Source organism: Rhinoderma darwinii, chromosome 5, assembly GCF_050947455.1.
Source record: "Rhinoderma darwinii isolate aRhiDar2 chromosome 5, aRhiDar2.hap1, whole genome shotgun sequence".
NCBI lineage: Eukaryota > Metazoa > Chordata > Amphibia > Anura > Rhinodermatidae > Rhinoderma > Rhinoderma darwinii.
The window spans coordinates 42,131,800-42,150,244 of record NC_134691.1 but is presented as its reverse complement, the minus strand read 5'-3'; the positions used below and the strand labels follow the sequence as shown (position 1 = coordinate 42,150,244).

Genomic DNA, 18,445 nt, shown 5'->3' with positions numbered 1-18,445 from the left:
AGTCTTCCCAATGATCTCTGTGATCGCATGATCGCTACCATCAATCATGCTGCTGGTTGTCCTCTTAATCTTCAATCATTCTGATTAAAATTTCCAATGAGCTGGGTCTTCTAAAAACACATCCACCATAAAACAATACTTCACTCTGGTCATTTGAGCTTCCAGTGGATAGTTAGGTTTGATTTTGTCAAGGATTGTTGTCCATGGTTTTCTCAAAGTCTTTACCAACACCAAAGATCAATAATCAATACCTTGCTTGACCCTGTTCTTTACTACATAGCCTTCATTTCCATAAATAACAACTAATGTCTGATTGGACAACCTCTAAATAATCTATAACTGATTTGGTTTGGACAATCCTTTTCCATCTAAAAGGTTCCCTGAGGATAACATGATGGCTAGAGGAGGACCCTCTACCGTGACCACCATGACTAGCTGGTATCTCCAAGCAGAGGCGTAGCTAGGTTCTCCAGCACCCTGGGCAAAGATTCAGTTTGGCCCCCCCCCCCCCAACCTCTTTCCCGACATCTCCTTCCCCCTCGTCGTGTTTGTTTTCTCTACCAATCAACGTGTCATTTCTTTTTATGTAACGCGAGCATAAAATTATTTGTACATTTCACAAGCAATATGGTTCTATACGCAACACCAGAACCAAGCTCGGTACATATATACAGCCCCAGCACAAAAAACAGCTCAATTTAGTGCAACCCCTGCCGTATAGGCGTAAAACTACAGCTCCCAGCATGGCCCGAACAATGATAAGGATGTGCTGGGAGATGCCGTTTCACAAAAAATAAATCCTATCATAATCATACCACCCATCATCTCGCTGCAGATCATACAGTGACTACAGTGCTGATCAGAGGCAGAATAAACATTTACATTAAGTGACTCACCGGTGACGTCTCAGATTCTAGTTCTTTTTCTCCATTTGGTCCAGACCTCTATGATGACTTCTCCCGGTCCATTTCTGCAGTTTGCCGCTCAGATGTCTTCAGCTTCTCACTTTTCCAACATTTCTGCACCTATAAATAAATATAAAGTCATCATTATACCACACACTACGCCTCTAAATATAATAGCGCCATACACTGCACCTCTAATTATAATAGCACCATACACGGTGTCCCACACACACACTGTAGATAGTGCCTGCCATAGAGCCCCGGTAGATAGTGCCCCTATATAGACCACCCCTGTATATAGTGTCCCACAAATAACTCCCCCTATAGTGCTCTACAGATAGCCCACCCCTGTATATAGCCCCCTGTAGATATAGCCCACCCCTGTATATAGAGCTCTACAGATAGCCCAACCATGTATGTAGCCCCCCTGTAGATATAGCCCACCCCTGTATATAGTGCTCCACATATAGTCCACCCCTGTATATAGTGTTTCACAGATAGCCCACCCCTGTATATAGCCCCCCCTTGTACATATAGTCCACCCCTGTAGATATAGCCCACCCCTGTATATAGTCCCCCTGTAGATATAGCCCACCCCTGTATATAGTATCCCACAAATAGCTCCCCCTATAGTGCTCCACTAGATAGTCCACCCCTGTATATAGTGCTCCACAGATAGCCCATCCTTGTATATAGTATATACAGGGGTGGGCTATCTGTGGAGCACTATATACAGGGGTGGACTATATGTACAAGGGGGCTATATACAAGGGTGGGCTTTCTGTGGAGCACTATAGGGGGGAGCTATTTGTGGGATACTATATACAGGGGTGGGCTATATCTACAGGGGGACTATATACAGGGGTGGGCTATATCTACAGGGGGACTATATCTACAGGGGGACCATATCTACAGGGGGACCATATCTACAGGGCTGGGCTATACACAGGGGGGCTATATCTACAGGGGTGGGCTATACACAGGGCGGCTATATACAGGGGTGGGCTATATACAGGGGGAATATATCTACAGGGGGCTATATCTACAGGGCTGGGCTATATACAGGGCGACTATATCTACAGGGGGCTATATACTGGGGTGGGCTATCTATGGGGCACCATATACAGGGGTGGGCTATATCTACAGGGGGCTATATACTATATAGCCCACCCCTGTATATGGTGCTCTATAGACAGCCCACTCCAGTATATAGCCCCCCTGTAGATATAGTCCCCCTGTATATAGCCCAGCAGATATAGTCCCCCTGTATATAGCCCAGCCCTGTAGATATAGTCCCCCTGTATATAGCCCCCCTGTAGATATAGTCCCCCTGTATATAGCCCCCCTGTAGATATAGTCCCCCTGTAGATATAGTCCCCCTGTATATAGCCCAGCAGATATAGTCCCCCTGTATATAGCCCACCCCTGTAGATATAGTCCCCCTGTATATAGCCTCCCTGTAGATATAGTCCCCCTGTATATAGCCCAGCCCTGTAGATATAGTCTCCCTGTAGATAAACACCCCCATAGATAAAGTCCCCCATGTAGACAAAGTCCCCCCCCCCCCCGCAGATACAGCCACGCACTTCTATTACAATTAAAAAAATAAAAATATTTCAAACTCACCTTATTCCCGCTCCCACGCCGTCCGGCAGCCATGGAGACCTGCTCTCTTCTGCGCAGGTCTCCTGGGGGTTGAACGCGGCGTCTATGAAAGGCGCTGATTGGCTGGGCAGGATGACTTTCCCTGCCAGTCAGTCAGCGCCTTTCATCGATGGAAGCGTCACTGGTACAAAAGGTACCAGTCGCTTCATTCGTGGAGAGGCGCTGAATGGCCGGGCACGGAACGTGCCCGGTCATTCATTGCTTCTAATTGTACCTGTGTCCTTGCGACACAGGTACAATTATAGTGCAGGAGGAGGGGGCTCTGGCGCCCCCCTCTGAACTGCGCCCGGGGCACGTGCCCCGCTTGCCCCCCCCTAGCTACGCCCCTGTCTCCAAGAGAAGTTACCAGCTAGCCCTTATTTCTGCAGGATACATAAAGCCTTACACAGCCGCCGTCAAAATCATTGGGCCGTCCTCTATAGGGAGAGCTTTCTTTATTGCAGACAGCCCTTCTCAGCCACTATTCGGATTAGTAGGATGTTATACAGACCAATATACAAGCAGAGAAATGTTGAAGAATATATTCATTTTGCTTTTTCTTATTATGTAGTTCATACTTACATAGGATTTTACAATCTATAGATGGTATATAGACCTTCAGCAAGAGAGACAAGAAGCTTGGCACTTGTTAGCTATGCGCTGCCCCCTTGAGATGATCTCAGGTATTACATATATCTGCTATGGTTCCCTACAGAAGCAGTGTGCTGGTAAAGAGAATGCTCCGGCCTGTGGATGAAGAATTTGGGCCTCCTGCACCTAAGCAAATGAAAGAAGAAAGCAAAAAAGGTAATTTGGACTTATAAAACAAATTTAATTTATTTATTTACTGTTTTTTAATGCAACTAGGGTCAGTCAATGAATTCTCTGAATGCCACAGAAAAGTGAAACTTTCACAGTATTAGGGCACCGTTCGATTTTAAAGGGGTTTTCTGGGATTTTATCCTTAGGATACGACATCAATGTGTGAGTGGGGGAAGTTTCTGATTTTGTTTGGGCTGTGCTGCAGTACCAAACACCGCCACGAGAATATGGGTGTCAGGTACTGCAGTGAAGGGTGCCGAGCGCCGGTGCCCATTTATTCTTCTGATCCATGTGGGTTCTTGGGGTCCCCACCGATCACACATTGATGGCCTAACCTAAAGATGGCACATCATTTTAAAACCCAGATAAATTTATTTAACCCCCTGTGGGGGTCGAAGTGTCCTTTGTCTTTTTGTTATGCCGGATTAATAAAAACAAATTGGACTATTTAGCATCTACTGTGATATATGAATGATAATATATCTCTTAGGCTCTGTTCACACTGACATTGTGACCCTCCATTAGGGGTTGAGCAAAAAATGAATATGCTATACTGGATGTCAATATGAAGAAAATACCTAGACAGAAGCCCAACAGACCCCATCGACTCATATGATGAATCTAGCGCTGCTTCATGACTTTCATTATGAATTGACGCCATTGTGAACATATCGTTAGGTGTATTACAATACAAGAAAAAACATGCATGCCTCTTGAGTGGACTTATCTTCAATACTCCACCATTGATTGGATACAGGATAGGGGTGTTCCCGCCCCTGAGTTTCCTAGCCCTGAACCCAACAACCTAGAAATAAGCCTAGTTTTACAAGACTATGGCCATTTCCCAATAAGCTTTAACTTACAAGTGTAAAAATGCCGTTTTTACAGGCGGCAGACAATTGGTAAAAGTAAATGCCAGTCGGATACATCTAATCAAGGCTATTTACAATGTTGCCCTAATTTTTAATTTTAGATGCACTAGAGCAATACAAGTAAAAGCGTTAAATGGAGACGTTTTTACCAACCATTCTTTTACTAAAGCTGATCTGTCATCATACTTTACTGCCCTGTATTTATGATAGGGACCATTGCCCCACATCCCCCTGACTCTCTCCCCTTTGTCTGACTGCTGCCATCTACCTATATATATATGGTGAGAGGGGGGGACGGCGGAGCACTTCTCTCATGCAATACAGTGGACTGATTCTTTGTTAGCTGCTATTAGCCACAATATTATTTTTGTGCCATTTTGGCTAATAGGAGATCGGACCTGTCCCCATACTATGCTGCCCTTACATAGTACAGCATGGTATGATGACAGATCCGCTTTAATATGCTTTTTTCTTTAGCGATAAAGGAACTGATATGGATTCTTGACCTTTACTTTTTGCTTTGCTGTTTTCAGTGCTACTTTATGTGAGAAAGGAAAGCGATGAAGTGTTTGACGCTCTGATGTTAAAGTATCCTACAGTGAAGGGATTATTGGAAGCTGTGAGTATATTGTAGATTTACATTATGTCCTGTGTCACTGCTCGGCATCTTGTGCTGTTGTGACTATAGTTAGGACTTAGTTAAAAGGCAAATTGTGCTACGTACTAGCCTTCGTTCGTATCTCTACGTTCTTCATTACGTTTGTCATATACGTTAGGACATGAACATATAGCCTTGACATACGAGACTGTATGCATTGCAGCTTCAAACGTCACCTATTGACGAAAAATTAAATGAAAAATATATACTGCATGGTAAAGGTTATTTTTCAGGATCCCCCTGTATTGAAAAGCATAGTTAACAGCGCTATACAATACAGTAAAAAAAAAAGTTAAACTGGCCAATTGAATGCCAAAAAAACACTCTTTAGGCATACCTCATGCCCATTATACCCTATGGACGCATTCGGGAGGAAGAAGCTACCTCAAAGAAGCTTAGTAAGGATGAGGAAAACATTCTAGGATCCTTGTCTAGCTCTATGTTCTGTCCCAGATTTGTTACCACTTTGCCGAGCAGCTTTGACCAGGATGAAATTTATGGAGCGCTACTCTACGTACATGTATGTTATGGACTGCTTTAAGTTAAGACTACAAGACATACGTGTATGTCATGGTGATTACACAGGCACAGGAGTTATGTCTGTGCAATCGATAACAGGACCCCGACTGTGATTAACAGATTGAGAGCTCCTTTTGTAATGACCGGGATCAGAAAAAAACTCAGATCCGGGCCATAAATTCCTTTGATGCCTTGGTCAATAGTGACTGCTGCATCTAAGTTGTTTAAGAGAGGGAGTGGACTTACTAGAATGGAGGAGATTATACAGCAGTAAGGAGCGGTGTAGTTGTGAATCCAGCACTGGGATGAGACCGTAAAACACTTACCAGAAGCTGCAACATCTTAGTCTCTCTCTCTGCGGTTGCTCCCTCCTCCTCCTCCCCTCTTCATAGACTTCTATGGGCAGCTATAACCTGATCTCTCAGTGGAGCTTAGAAACCGTATCCAATCTGCTCTAAGGATTCAATGAGTGAATTCTGAGTGAGTGAACAGTTCAGAAAACAGGGGTCGGGGAGGAGGAAAGGAGTCTGATAAGCGAAGAAAGAGGATTTTTTTCTCTAATAAAATATATTACGTTTGTTATCTCCGCTTATACTTTGTTTCATGCAAAGTTACTTATGTAAGCTTTAAGATCCAAACTAGGCAGGTACTGAAGGGTTTAAAAGTGCAGGTGTTCCTGCTGCTGTCTTCCTGTGAGCCCTGTGTCCTAGTGACTAGTGTAAAATACTGAGCTCATTCCATGATGGAAAGTCTACACTGTAGACTATATTTCTTCATGGACTCTGCACAATGCAGAGACCTATCTGAATTGAGCAATATACGATGCAGAAGTGGTGGAAAGTATACAACACAAAGCCCATTCCATGGGGAAAGAATACAGCACACCTATGCTGAACATCAGGGATATTAAAGGGGTCCTAGAAATGCTTCATGTAAATAGACCGGGTATTACTGAGCACATCTAGAGCACTTTTATTTTATTTTTATTGTGATGACCATTGCTACACTAAGGCCGTATTCACACGAGCGTATTTCACGTCCGTGTTACGCGCGTTAAAACAACGGACGTCACTCGGACCTATACAATTCAATGGGGCCATTCAGACATTCAGTGTTTTTTACGCAGCGTATGTCCGCTGTGTGAAACTTACTGCATGTCCTATAGTTGTGCATCACGCACCCATTGAAGTCAATGGGTGAGTGAAAATCACGGACAGCACACGGACGCACATCCGTGTGCTGTCCGTGATTCACGCAACAGTTGCTAAAGAAATTATGAGAAAAAAAACCCCACCTCCTTCAGTTTATTTTGCTGACGTAAAAAACGCGTGACATACGGATGACATACGCGCGTAAAAAACGCTGACAAGCACAATACACTGATGTCACGTGGAACCGCAACGCAGGAAAAACACTGAGTTTTTTACGCGCGCAAAACGGACACGTTCGTGTGAATAAGACCTAAGAGTCTGTGTTTGGTTTACATGTATTGATCTATATGTATGTATTATTTATTTATTTCAGTTACTTATATTGCGCCAACATATTACGCAGCGCTGCACAGAGGTCCTCTTTTACTGTCCCCATTGGAGCTCACAATCTAAATGTATATACTGTGCCCAAGTGAATGCACATACGTAAATAAATGACGCACCCCATCCCCCCACCCCTGCAGTCCCGAGATCAGCGGGACAAATTATTAATTGAGACTATATTAGTCACAGCTCTGTAGTATGAATTTAATTTACATAATTGTATATAGTGAGCCCTGAAACGGCATTATACATGTATTACATACAGATTTTGCTGTGAATTTGGCAATTTAACCCTTGCAACAGCATGGCCCGAAATTCACACAGATTTATTTTTTTTGGGCTGTGGATAAATTTGCCGCATCTGAAGATATCCTTAAAGGGTCAGTTGAAGTAAAATATGTTTGGATGAGAGGCCCCTTAGCTTGCAATGCATTGTTGTTATGTTATGTACTGCAGGTAGAGGGCAGTATAGTGCAACAAATAAACACTGATGGAGCGTAGAAAAGTAAACTACCTGTTGCATGTCTGGGTGGAGAGCGGCTCATCCTCTGATGTCTGCTTCACATTCAGCCGTGTCCACAGAGAGCGAATGTTCTCCAGCGCGATATACTCAGTTGGATCTGTTTTTATTTATAATTGTTTTTGCAGATATCTGAAAAATATGGTATTCCTGGGGAAAAAATAATGAAAATCTATAAGAAAAGCAAAAAAGGGTAAGAAGATTGACCGCTGATAGGAAATACAATTCGGTTGATTTATTTAAATTTATTGATTAAAACAATACGTCATTACATGGATTGTCCAGACTTTTATATAAATGAGCTGAATTATTAAAAAATAAAGTACAACATTTCTATATACTTTGTGTTATAATTCCTCCCAGTTGTCAAAATCTCCGCTTGCTGTCAGCAAATTGTAACATAGTTTATATTCAGAATCTGACCCCCATTGTGATCTAGCCCTGATTGCACAACTGAGGATTTGTTACTCTGTAGCAGTCTCTAAGTAATCTTCTTTTAGCTAAACAAAGCAGCAGTACAGAGTTCAGCAATCTGAACTCCCGGCTGATAGCTGTTACCCACACTGTACATTATGCCAATTCTCAGTTGTATGAGAATTTACAGCCTCTGAATATACACAAGAATGTTTATATTCACTGGCAGTAGGCAGAGATCTTGATAATGGTGAGGAATTGAAATAATAAAGTATTTTACAAAGTTGCCTAATTTATAGTTTGTGTATACAATGATTACGATTTACTCAGACAAGACTGGACAAACACTTTTAAGAACCCCGTCAGCAGGGAAGCCAAGTCTCTCCTGTCACTGCCCTCTTCCTCACTAACATAACTGCGGGATTATAATAAAAAAAAGTTGTTAGGAAGGCCCTGTTGCTACATCTTTGTAACCAATTTTTTTTATTGCTCTAATTAATAGAAAATTAAAAAAGAATCAACTCTGCAAATAGTTTGTCTCCATGGTAACAGACTACAAACAAACCCCTTTGTAGTCTGATCCTGCAGTCACACTTTCTCTCGTCTGCTCCCTACTTATTGTTTGCATACATTCTGTAGGTTAGCAAGAAGTAGGGGACAGATGAAACAAAGTATTACCACAGGATCAGACTACATGGGGTTTGTTTGTAGTCTGTAACCATGGAGACACAAAACATCTGCATAGGAGCTGTGGACACAAAATTGATTTTTAATGAAGACCCTTTTCAAAGTTGTTACGTTTTGTTTTTTTCAGATGCATATGAGCAATAAAAAAAATTGTTGCAAATCTATACGTACCCTTTAGGTGTTGTGAAGTCATACATCATGCCTCTATGGCATTGACCGCCTCAAGCTAAAGAGAATATTGGGATTTTTTTTCCATGGCAAGGTTTCTAGTGATAGCACTTTGAAGTGGAAGCACTAAAACTGAAACCTGTGAGATTTTTTTTAACTGGGCTGGAACTACTCAGTGTACTACAATGACTCATACATTAAGGGAAGTGGAGCACAGCAGTTTGTCAAACACTGGCTTTATATTTAAACAGGAGTACAAAGTTATGGTCATATCAGTGCTCGGAGTATAAATAATAAGTCTGTCCGAACTGAAATATCTACTTTATAATGCCACTGCCTTTCCTGTGAGTCTTAAGAGTCTCATGATCATGACATTAGGCCACCATTATCAACATCCTCGCAACAGAGAAAAGGCTAGCTGCTATCTGTGACCCTGGGAGGTGCCCTCTGAGGTTTAAAAGCCGCACAGCTGGAGCGGAATTTATTGTACAGAACAGTGCCCATCATTTTTCATAATCGACTGTGTTTTTGAGAATGTATTGACTTTACTGATTGGGTTTACAATTTTAACTATTTTGTGGCACATATATATTAGATTAGGCAATTCATAGCACAAGGATGAGGCTGGTTTACTTCTTTTCAGACCATGATGCTATGCAGCAAGTCTTTTGTCTCCCTATTTGAGGGGGTCTCCCAACCAGGATAGAAAAGCACTTTACACGTTTGTGATTCTAAGGCAAACCTACACATTTAATATTAGGAAATTGCGTGCCTAGCATTTCACTACTATATACTCAAAACGGGTTATCCCATGCAGGACATTTATTACCTATCCACAGAATAGGGGATAAATATCTGATCGCTGGGACCCCCACTGATCCCTAAAAAGGGCGTCCTGAGTCCCCAAACCTCCTCGCTGCACGATCGCAGTGAGAAGTTACATGGAGTGGTAGACATGCATGCCCTCTGCCGCTCCTGTCAATGTCTATGGGGGCTGACGGAAATAGCCGAGTACATCAAGAGTGACCTGATCAATAGAGCAGAGAAGATACATAATTATCTTATTATTTCCATGCATAATATTTGCATCTCTGATAATAAAGTTATATTAGGAAATTGCTTTATAAATAATCCCCATATATATTCAGATTAAGGGCTTGTCCACACGTAGCGGAATTACTGCGTATGTTCCGTGCGGAATTGCGGACGGAATATACGCTGCAGAATGTGGACATATATGGACAGTGACATCAGTGGCTACTCCTTGAGCGGAATCCCCGTTGCCGACTCTGGCTGGGGATTCCGCTCCAGGAGGAGCCCCTGACGTCAATGTCCATATATGGACAATGACCTCAGGGGTTTCCTCTAAGAGCAGAATCCCCAGCCAGATCATCGGCAACGAGGATTCCGCTCAAGGAGTAGCCACTGATGTCACTGTCCATATATGGACAGTCAAGAAGTAGAAAAAAAGAGGCAGCACTCCAAACAGATGTCGTCAGAAAAGTGGATTTATTCTCCCATCAGTGCAGTAAACAGTGCAACGTTTCAGCTGCTCAATGCAGCCTTTGTCAAGCATCTGGGCCCTGGAGGCTTCTCTTGTTCTGCTTTGATGCCCACACTCTCTTCCCATATATGGACAGTGACGTCAAGGTCTTCCCCGAGCACAGCTCTTAAAGTAGCGCTGTGCCCGGGGAGTCCTCGGCGAGTGGAGGAGCTCCCTCTGCTCCTCCGCTCTGAACTAATTCTGAAGCAGGGAGCTGATGGTTTCATGCTTCAGAATTGGGTTCAACTGTATCTGCGTCCTGAGGACGCAGATACAGTTGACAGCAGGACACCGCCTGGAATCCGAGACTGTTCTGCTGAATCCAGAACGGTTGGGAGGTATGCAAACATAGTAACTATCGCTCATCCCCAAACATGACAAATCGTTGCTCCTTGTGAAAGGAGCAAATGAGCACCGATCAACGAGCTGCTTCTTTGACCGACAATCTTTTTCACGTCCCATATTGGGCTGTGTAAGAGGACCTTAACTGCACTTTCGCAAAGCTTTTGATATATCATAGAGACATATCTCTATGTCTCTTTGATATATCAGAAGCTTTAATCGGTGGTGGTCCAGGTGCTAAGACCCCAACCATCACTGAGACAAAAGTGCAGAATCACTGAGCTGAGTCTTCTGCACCTTCGGCTGTGTTCTGCTTTCCTCTTTAGGCTGAAGACAAGCTCACAGAGAACGTCTATGAGCCCGTATTCAGCCTGACAAAGAGCACCAATCACAGCCGAAGGTGCAGAGCTGTTCACCGTTTGTGCACCTTCGTTTCAGTGATGGTGGGGGTCCTAGCACTCGGCCCCCCCACCAATCAAACTTTAAAAAAAGTCTCTATGACATAGCAAAAGTTTTGTGAAAGTGCAGTTACTTTTTACACCTTGAAAAAACCCTTTTTAGTGAGTCATTTTGCAACCTAAAGTAGTGTTTCTGTTTAAGTATAACACATGTAAGCATGATGAAGCTTAAAGAGTGTACGGGATAGTGATCAATATGCCCTAAATGTCCACTTATTAAGAGTCCAACAACTTGGATCCCCATAGATTTCCTAGAACTGGGGTTCCACATATGTGCAGTCACTCTCCATTAGGCTGAGTTCACACGTTGCAGATTTGTCGCGGATTTTGTTGCGGATCTGACACAGATCTCACCCTTTTGCATTGCAAAGTGTAAAATCGGCGACAAATCCGTGATGTGTGAACTCAGCCTAAAAGTACCCACACACTTGTCTGGAAAAGGTCTCAGCAGTACGACCCCAACCTACGTTTGTCATGGGAAGACCCATATAAACCCAAACGTCTAGTATATCTAATGGGTACTTTTCTTGTCTGTCCTCTACTTAGCATTTTGGTGAATATGGATGATAACATAATCGAGCATTACTCCAATGAGGACACCTTCATACTGAATGTGGAAAGCATGGTGGAACAAGGCTTCAAGATCACACTGACGGAAATATAACCCAAAGCCAAAGCGATGCCTGATGGGAAGGATTGTCCATGTACAGAACAGAGTAGAAATCTGTTCTCCTGCAATCCCTGCCTCATCAGAGACATTTAGGAGGTGTTTTTAGTGCCTATGACAGCAAATGCAAGATTGAATCCATGTTCTTTATAGGAAAAAAGACAGAAATAACTATTTATATTGATATTATACACGATGGAGTCTCTTTGGATGGAATCATTTTCTTGACGTGCACAAGAGTCTCAGAAGGACGTTCCAATTCCATATGCTGGAAGAGGATGGGGATTATGGATTATGTAAATGACTTCCAAATTCCTCAAGGAAGGTTCTATGCAGTATCTCCAAAGTCTACAGCAATGTAGTGAATGCATGCGGACCTAATGACATGGTCTTGTGCATTTTTTTGTGCAGTCCATCAACTTGTTTTAACCTGAATGTACAAAAAGTATTTTGTAAGTAATCTAAAAAAATGATTTTTTTTTAACACAATGTACAAATTATTTTGTAAAGTGCAATATAATATTTTCATTTATATTATTTTCTTTGTTTACTGCCACAATGATAACGACGACCACATTCTAAAATATCAGAAATCGTAAAGGTATTAAAGCCTTTCTCCATTTAGTACATAATGAGGGAAACATATAAAAATTGTCTAACAGAAAAAACTCTTGCCCATAGCGACCAATCAGAGCTCAGCTTTTATTACTAAAGCTGCTTTGTGACTGGTTGCTATGTTTTTGTGTTAATTTTAATAAATGAGCCCCAATCTCTACCACAAACTTCCATCCACAAACACAGATAACACGTAATCTTCATATTGTATTGTCCCGGCACTTTCATGTTGTTATTCTAGAACGGCATGATTGTACAATCCATTCATGCTCCCTATTCCCTGAGTGGGTGGCATCTAAAACAAGCCTGTGCAGCATGGAGAGGCAGCCTCTTATATAGTAGATAAAACTTCTTGTGACCACTTCAGCAACTTCATGAACTTAAAGAGGCTCTGTCACCAGATTTTGCAACCCCTATCTGCTATTGCCACAGATAGGCGCTGCAATGTAGATTACAGTAACGTTTTTATTTTTAAAAAACGAGCATTTTTGGCCAAGTTATGACCATTTTTGTAGTTATGCAAATGAGGCTTGCAAAAGGACAACTGGGCGTGTTGAAAAGTAAAAGTCCAAGTGGGCGTGTATTATGTGCGTACATCGGGGCGTTTTTAATACTTTTACTAGCTGGGCGCTCTGACGAGAAGTATCATCCACTTCTCTTCAGAACGCCCAGCTTCTGGCAGTGCAGATCTGTGACGTCACTCACAGGTCCTGCATCGTGTCAGACGAGCGAGGACACATCGGCAACCTGAGGCTACAGTTGATTCTGCAGCAGCATCGGCGTTTGCAGGTAAGTAGCTACATTGACTTACCTGCTAACGCCGAGGCTGCTGCAGAATCAACTGTAGCCTCTGTTGCCGATGTGGCCGACACGATGCAGGACCTGTGAGTGACGTCACAGATCTGCACTGCCAGAAGCTGGGTGTTCTGAAGAGAAGTGGATGATACTTCTCGTCAGAGCGCCCAGCTAGTAAAAGTAGTAAACACGCCCCGATGTACGCACATAATACACGCCCACTTGGACTTTTACTTTTAAACACACCCACTTGGACTTTTGCAAGCCTCATTTGCATAACTACAAAAATGGTCATAACTTGGCCAAAAATGCTCGTTTTTAAAAAATAAAAACGTTACTGTAATCTACATTGCAGCGCCTATCTGCTGCAATAGCAGATAGGGGTTGCAAAATCTGGTGACAGAGCCTCTTTAAGCAGTGGTCACCCGGGCAGGAACCTAAGTGGTTGCTAGGCAACTTGTCTGGTAATGGTTGTTTGGTCTAGAAAACCCATAATTAAATACCATTAACAAATACATTAGGGAACTCAAAATTAATAGAGGGGGTGCCGCGACATCTCAGAGGTGAGAGTGGCCAGGAGGGACTTGGTGTTGGTTTCTGCAGGGAAATTAACTCTTGCTGATGGGTTCCCCTACAGTTTCCAGCTGATCGCTGGTGATCAGTTTATTGTCAGGGGGACACTCTCAGGAAAAAGGAATTGGTCAAAGTGGACAATCCCTTAAAAAAAACACAAAAAAAACACCACTCAGAGAATAAAGGCGGGATAGAGAGAACAATGACTCTGCAAAGATAAAAAATACCAATCAAGCAGTCACTGTGGGGGAGCTATCATTATATATATATACTACACACTAGTGTGTGCGTGTGTATATATATATATAGAGTTCAACTGCAGTATGTATGTCTGTGTGTATATGTATGTATGTATATATATATATATATATATATATATATATATATATATACATACTGCAGTTGAGCTCACATATATATATATATGTGTGTGTGTGTGTGTGATAGCTGTTAATACCTTCCATAATTTCATCTCAAATCAATCATTGTGGCGAGTCTGTACATAGTTGTGTAGCATATGACTGGAAATGTGGTATTTGTATCATTATGGTGAATGTGAAATAGTTGGACAAACCTACTTTTATTTCTTAAAATATATATATTGCTTTTGAATTTTTTTTTATAACTGTGCTTCCAAACCAAATGATGGAATTGTAACATTTACTGGATTATGTTTCTGTTTTGTTTGGACTGAGGAAACCATCTTGGTATAAAGGTCACTCAAAATCAAGTTAAAAATACTATAAAACAGTGATCTCAAGCTGCAGCACTCCAGCTGTTGCATGCTGGGAGTTGTAGTTTTGTAACAGCTAGAGAGATGCATGTTGGAGATCATTGCTATACGCCCACAACTGGATTTTAAGTAATGTTTTAGCCTTTTGGAACTATTTTATTGGTATGACATGTAGGATACACTCCTGTTGTATTAAAGCAATATAACTTATTTAAAAAGAGAACTTTGCTTAATCAAAAATGAAGCAGGACCCTAAGGCTTCCATTTTCCGTTAAAATAAAGCTTCATCTTTTTCTTATTCTACATCACAAGTCGTGCTTTGTCATTTACACTCCGCAGAGTTTATAATACTTATAATTGACAAGGTTTATTTATGCCTTCTGTGCTATATGGTAATTGATACGTCATTGTCACGTGACAAGAGAACTTTAGATAGAGGCGTATTCTTAAAGGGTTCATTTAGTGCACGCTGTATTCCCTGTTTGAGCTAAATACAGCATTAGGCTCTGTTCACATCTGCGTTGGGGTCCCGTTCTGACGTTCCGTCTGAGCTTTCCTTCAGAACGAGACCCTGAGCAGACACAAACTGACACCGACGGAAACCAGAGGTTTCCGTTTCCGTCACCGTTGATTTCAATGTTGACGGATCCGGTTTCCCTTAAGGCCCTGTTCACTCAGAGTATTTTGCAGGCAGAAAAATCTGCCTCAAAATTTCTTCAGGAATTTTGAGGCAGATTTTGACCTGGCGGCAGAACACTTGCCTCGTTTTTCACTGCGTTTTAAATTGAGCGCCGCAGGCAAAAACCGCTGTGAAAACCGCGATCTCTGCCTCCCATTGATATCAATAGGGGGTCAGAGACGAAGACGCCCAACTTAAGGGCATGTCGCTTCTTTTTTCCGCTAGCGTTTTTTTACCGCTCGCGGGAAAAAAACACCTCCACCTCCCATTGAAATCAGTGGGAGGCGATTGCGGGTGTTTTTTGGCACTGTTTCCGACGTGGTTTCTTCACAAAAAACAGCACCAAAATACACAGTGTGAACTAGTCCTAATAATTTTACCTACACTGATACATTGTGGAAAACTATTGACCTCGATTCCTGGCTTACATGTCAGCAACCCACTTAGCCTATGAATGGCAGCCCTAGTATGTGATACATCCACCCCAGAATGGCCGCACTATCTTCTATACTGGTGCTGCCATCAAATTTGATGAGGGCATAGACTGCCGCCCCTATGGAACAGCAGCCCGCCTACAGAAAAGGGGTAAACGTCATTGTATGTGTCTGTGTGCGCAATTATACATGTATGCGTGTAGTGAGTCTTCATATATGATCTCTAATATGTTCTAAGATATACGTTGTGTTGATTGCGCTGTTTGGCAGTATTATTTATACACTGATATGGAGTTATCAATTATTTGATTCAGTATTTTCATATAAAAAGCTGTTTAATTGACGACCTCGCACAGGAAAAGCCGTCAATCGCTCTGCGTGGGCGGAGGAAGCGGACTCTCTGAGCCTTGGCAATAGTTAAACAGCGTTTTATATGAGAATACTGATTCAAATAATAAAAAAACTATGGGGATGATTTACTAATGTGATTGCACCAGGACTTTGTCGTAAAACGCACCAAAATGTGGCGCATAATGTTGCATGAAGTTTTGTTACTATTTATGAAGCACATGTGCAAAGAAGAAGAAATGTTTGTGCCTCACTAGACCAATTTCAAAAGAGTCTCAAAAAGGGGCGTATCTTGAAATGCACCAATTTTTTTCAGAAACTTAGACAACCAAAAGGTGGTATAAGAAAGAAAAAAGTGTCTGACATGTCTTGCAAGATGCACCAAATTTAACATACAGCAATATATATCTTTATTGGATGGATGCCAGAGGCTACATGTGCGACGTCGACGTTTCGGTCGATAAGACCTTCGTCGGGCACTGAGACGTGCTGGGGACTGGATCGGTGCAAAATATAATGCGTATGTAGCGCTGCTATAGTGAGTACTGGGCGGCTTACCGCTCTAGATGGGCGCTGGTCATCTAGAGCGGTGCAGCACCCCCTGGGTATCCGCCTCGATGGATATGTCCAGAAAATTGACTTTTTTTGTATCGGCCACATACGTCAGTTTTATGTTGCGGTCATTGACATTCAGTTCCTGCATGAACTGGAGAAGTAGAGTCTCTGTCCCCTGCCAAATGAATAATATGTCGTCAATGTACCGCAACCAGCACTGCACATGGTCCACGGCGTGGGCGCTGCCACCATGCAAAACCTGCCTCTCCCAAGCACCGAGAAACAGGTTGGCATATGACGGCGCGCACGCCGCCCCCATGGCAGTGCCCTGTTTCTGTAAGTAGAATACATCCCTAAACACAAATAGATTGTGTGTCAGGATGTACTCCAATAGTTCCACTATAAGGTCACATGTCTGGCTGTCCCAGTTGCTCATTCCCAGGAAGAGGCGGACCGCCTCAATTCCATCCTCGTGTCTAATAGAGGTATAGAGGGATTCGACGTCGGCCGTCACCAAAATCATGTCAGATTCTAAAGTAATCTCATCCAAATGAGTAAGCACATCTGTCGTGTCTCTCACGTATGAGGGAAGACATTCTACCATAGGTTTTAGGTAGTAGTCGATGAATTTACAGATGGGTTCACACAGTCCTCCAATTCCCGACACAATCGGTCTGCCAGGGGGATTTGTCAGATTTTTATGAACCTTAGGCAGTAAATAAAAAGTCGGGATTTTTGGGTAAATCACGGTCAGACCTTCCAGAATCTTTTTGGAGATTATCCCTTTTTCGAAAGCTAGACTCAAAATAAGTTTCAATTCAGCAGAAAAGGACCCCACTGGGTTGAATGTCAACTTAGAGTATCTCTATCGATTCATATATAAACAGGGCACCAAAATAACATCTGCACCCCTTGAGAAAGCTACGGGCGAAACGCGCGTCGGGGCGCTATCCTACACTGCTGGGTCACATCTCACCTCCCATACATGGGTAAGTGCATACTCTGGAAGTACATTTTGGCTCTTTGTGCCATCTGTCTTTAGGCAATAACTACTTACTTTCTAGTCACTATAGACTTTTTTCAGAGTTAGGCACATTGCCTTTTTTTACACAAATTCATACTTTGATACCATTTTCATGTTTATGCACCCCAGGTTGGAGTCATATTGAGTCATAGTAACTATGCATACCATCAGGGTTTTCTAATATATATATATATATAGACTCAATATACACTCCTGTGATCCGTTTTAGGACTATTTTTGGATTCTCTGTCTATGTCATTTTATGTATTTTATTTTTGTTCTTTAATAAAGATAGTTAGTTTCATACATTGATATATATGGACTCTGTTTCTCCGGTTTGTTACACAGGCACATATGTACACAGCACAGATAATGTAGTAGATGTTACCTGCAGTCCTATGTAACAACACAGATAACACACAGTGATAACTCTGAGTACAGATAATGTAGTAGTGTTGCCTGCAGTCCTATGTAACACCACAGATAACACAGTGATAACTCTGATTACAGATAATGTAGTAGCTGTTGCCTGCAGTCCTATGTAACGCCACAGATAACACAGTGATAACTCTGATTACAGATAATGTAGTAGCTGTTGCCTGCAGTCCTATGTAACACCACAGATAACACATTGTGCTAAATTACAATCTCAGCTCTGCTACACAGTACAGATAATGTAGTAGATGTTACCTGCAGTCCTATGTAACACTACAGATAACACAGTGATAACTCTCTGAGTACAGATAATGTAGTAGATGTAAGAGACAAACACATGCAGAGACACAGACAGACACACACACACACACACACACACACACACACACACACACACACTGTAACATATACACATACAAACACAGAGACACACACTGTATTCACACTACACACACATACACACACAGACACTCACCATGTCTCCTTTCTGACAGGTCAGG

At 42.3% G+C, this 18,445-nt stretch overlaps 1 protein-coding gene across 1 annotated transcript in view; it reads left to right on the top strand.

Annotated features, from left to right (window-relative positions):
- Positions 1-11,751, top strand: part of GRHL2 (grainyhead like transcription factor 2) — a 42,852-nt gene extending 31,101 nt beyond the window's left edge. Inside the window, exons 12-15 of the mRNA XM_075828000.1 lie at positions 3,268-3,356; positions 4,777-4,862; positions 7,604-7,668; positions 11,634-11,751. Of these exons, the coding sequence (XP_075684115.1) occupies positions 3,268-3,356; positions 4,777-4,862; positions 7,604-7,668; positions 11,634-11,751 (358 nt within the window). The remainder of the gene's footprint in view (positions 1-3,267; positions 3,357-4,776; positions 4,863-7,603; positions 7,669-11,633) is intronic.
- The last annotated feature ends 6,694 nt before the right edge of the window (positions 11,752-18,445 follow it).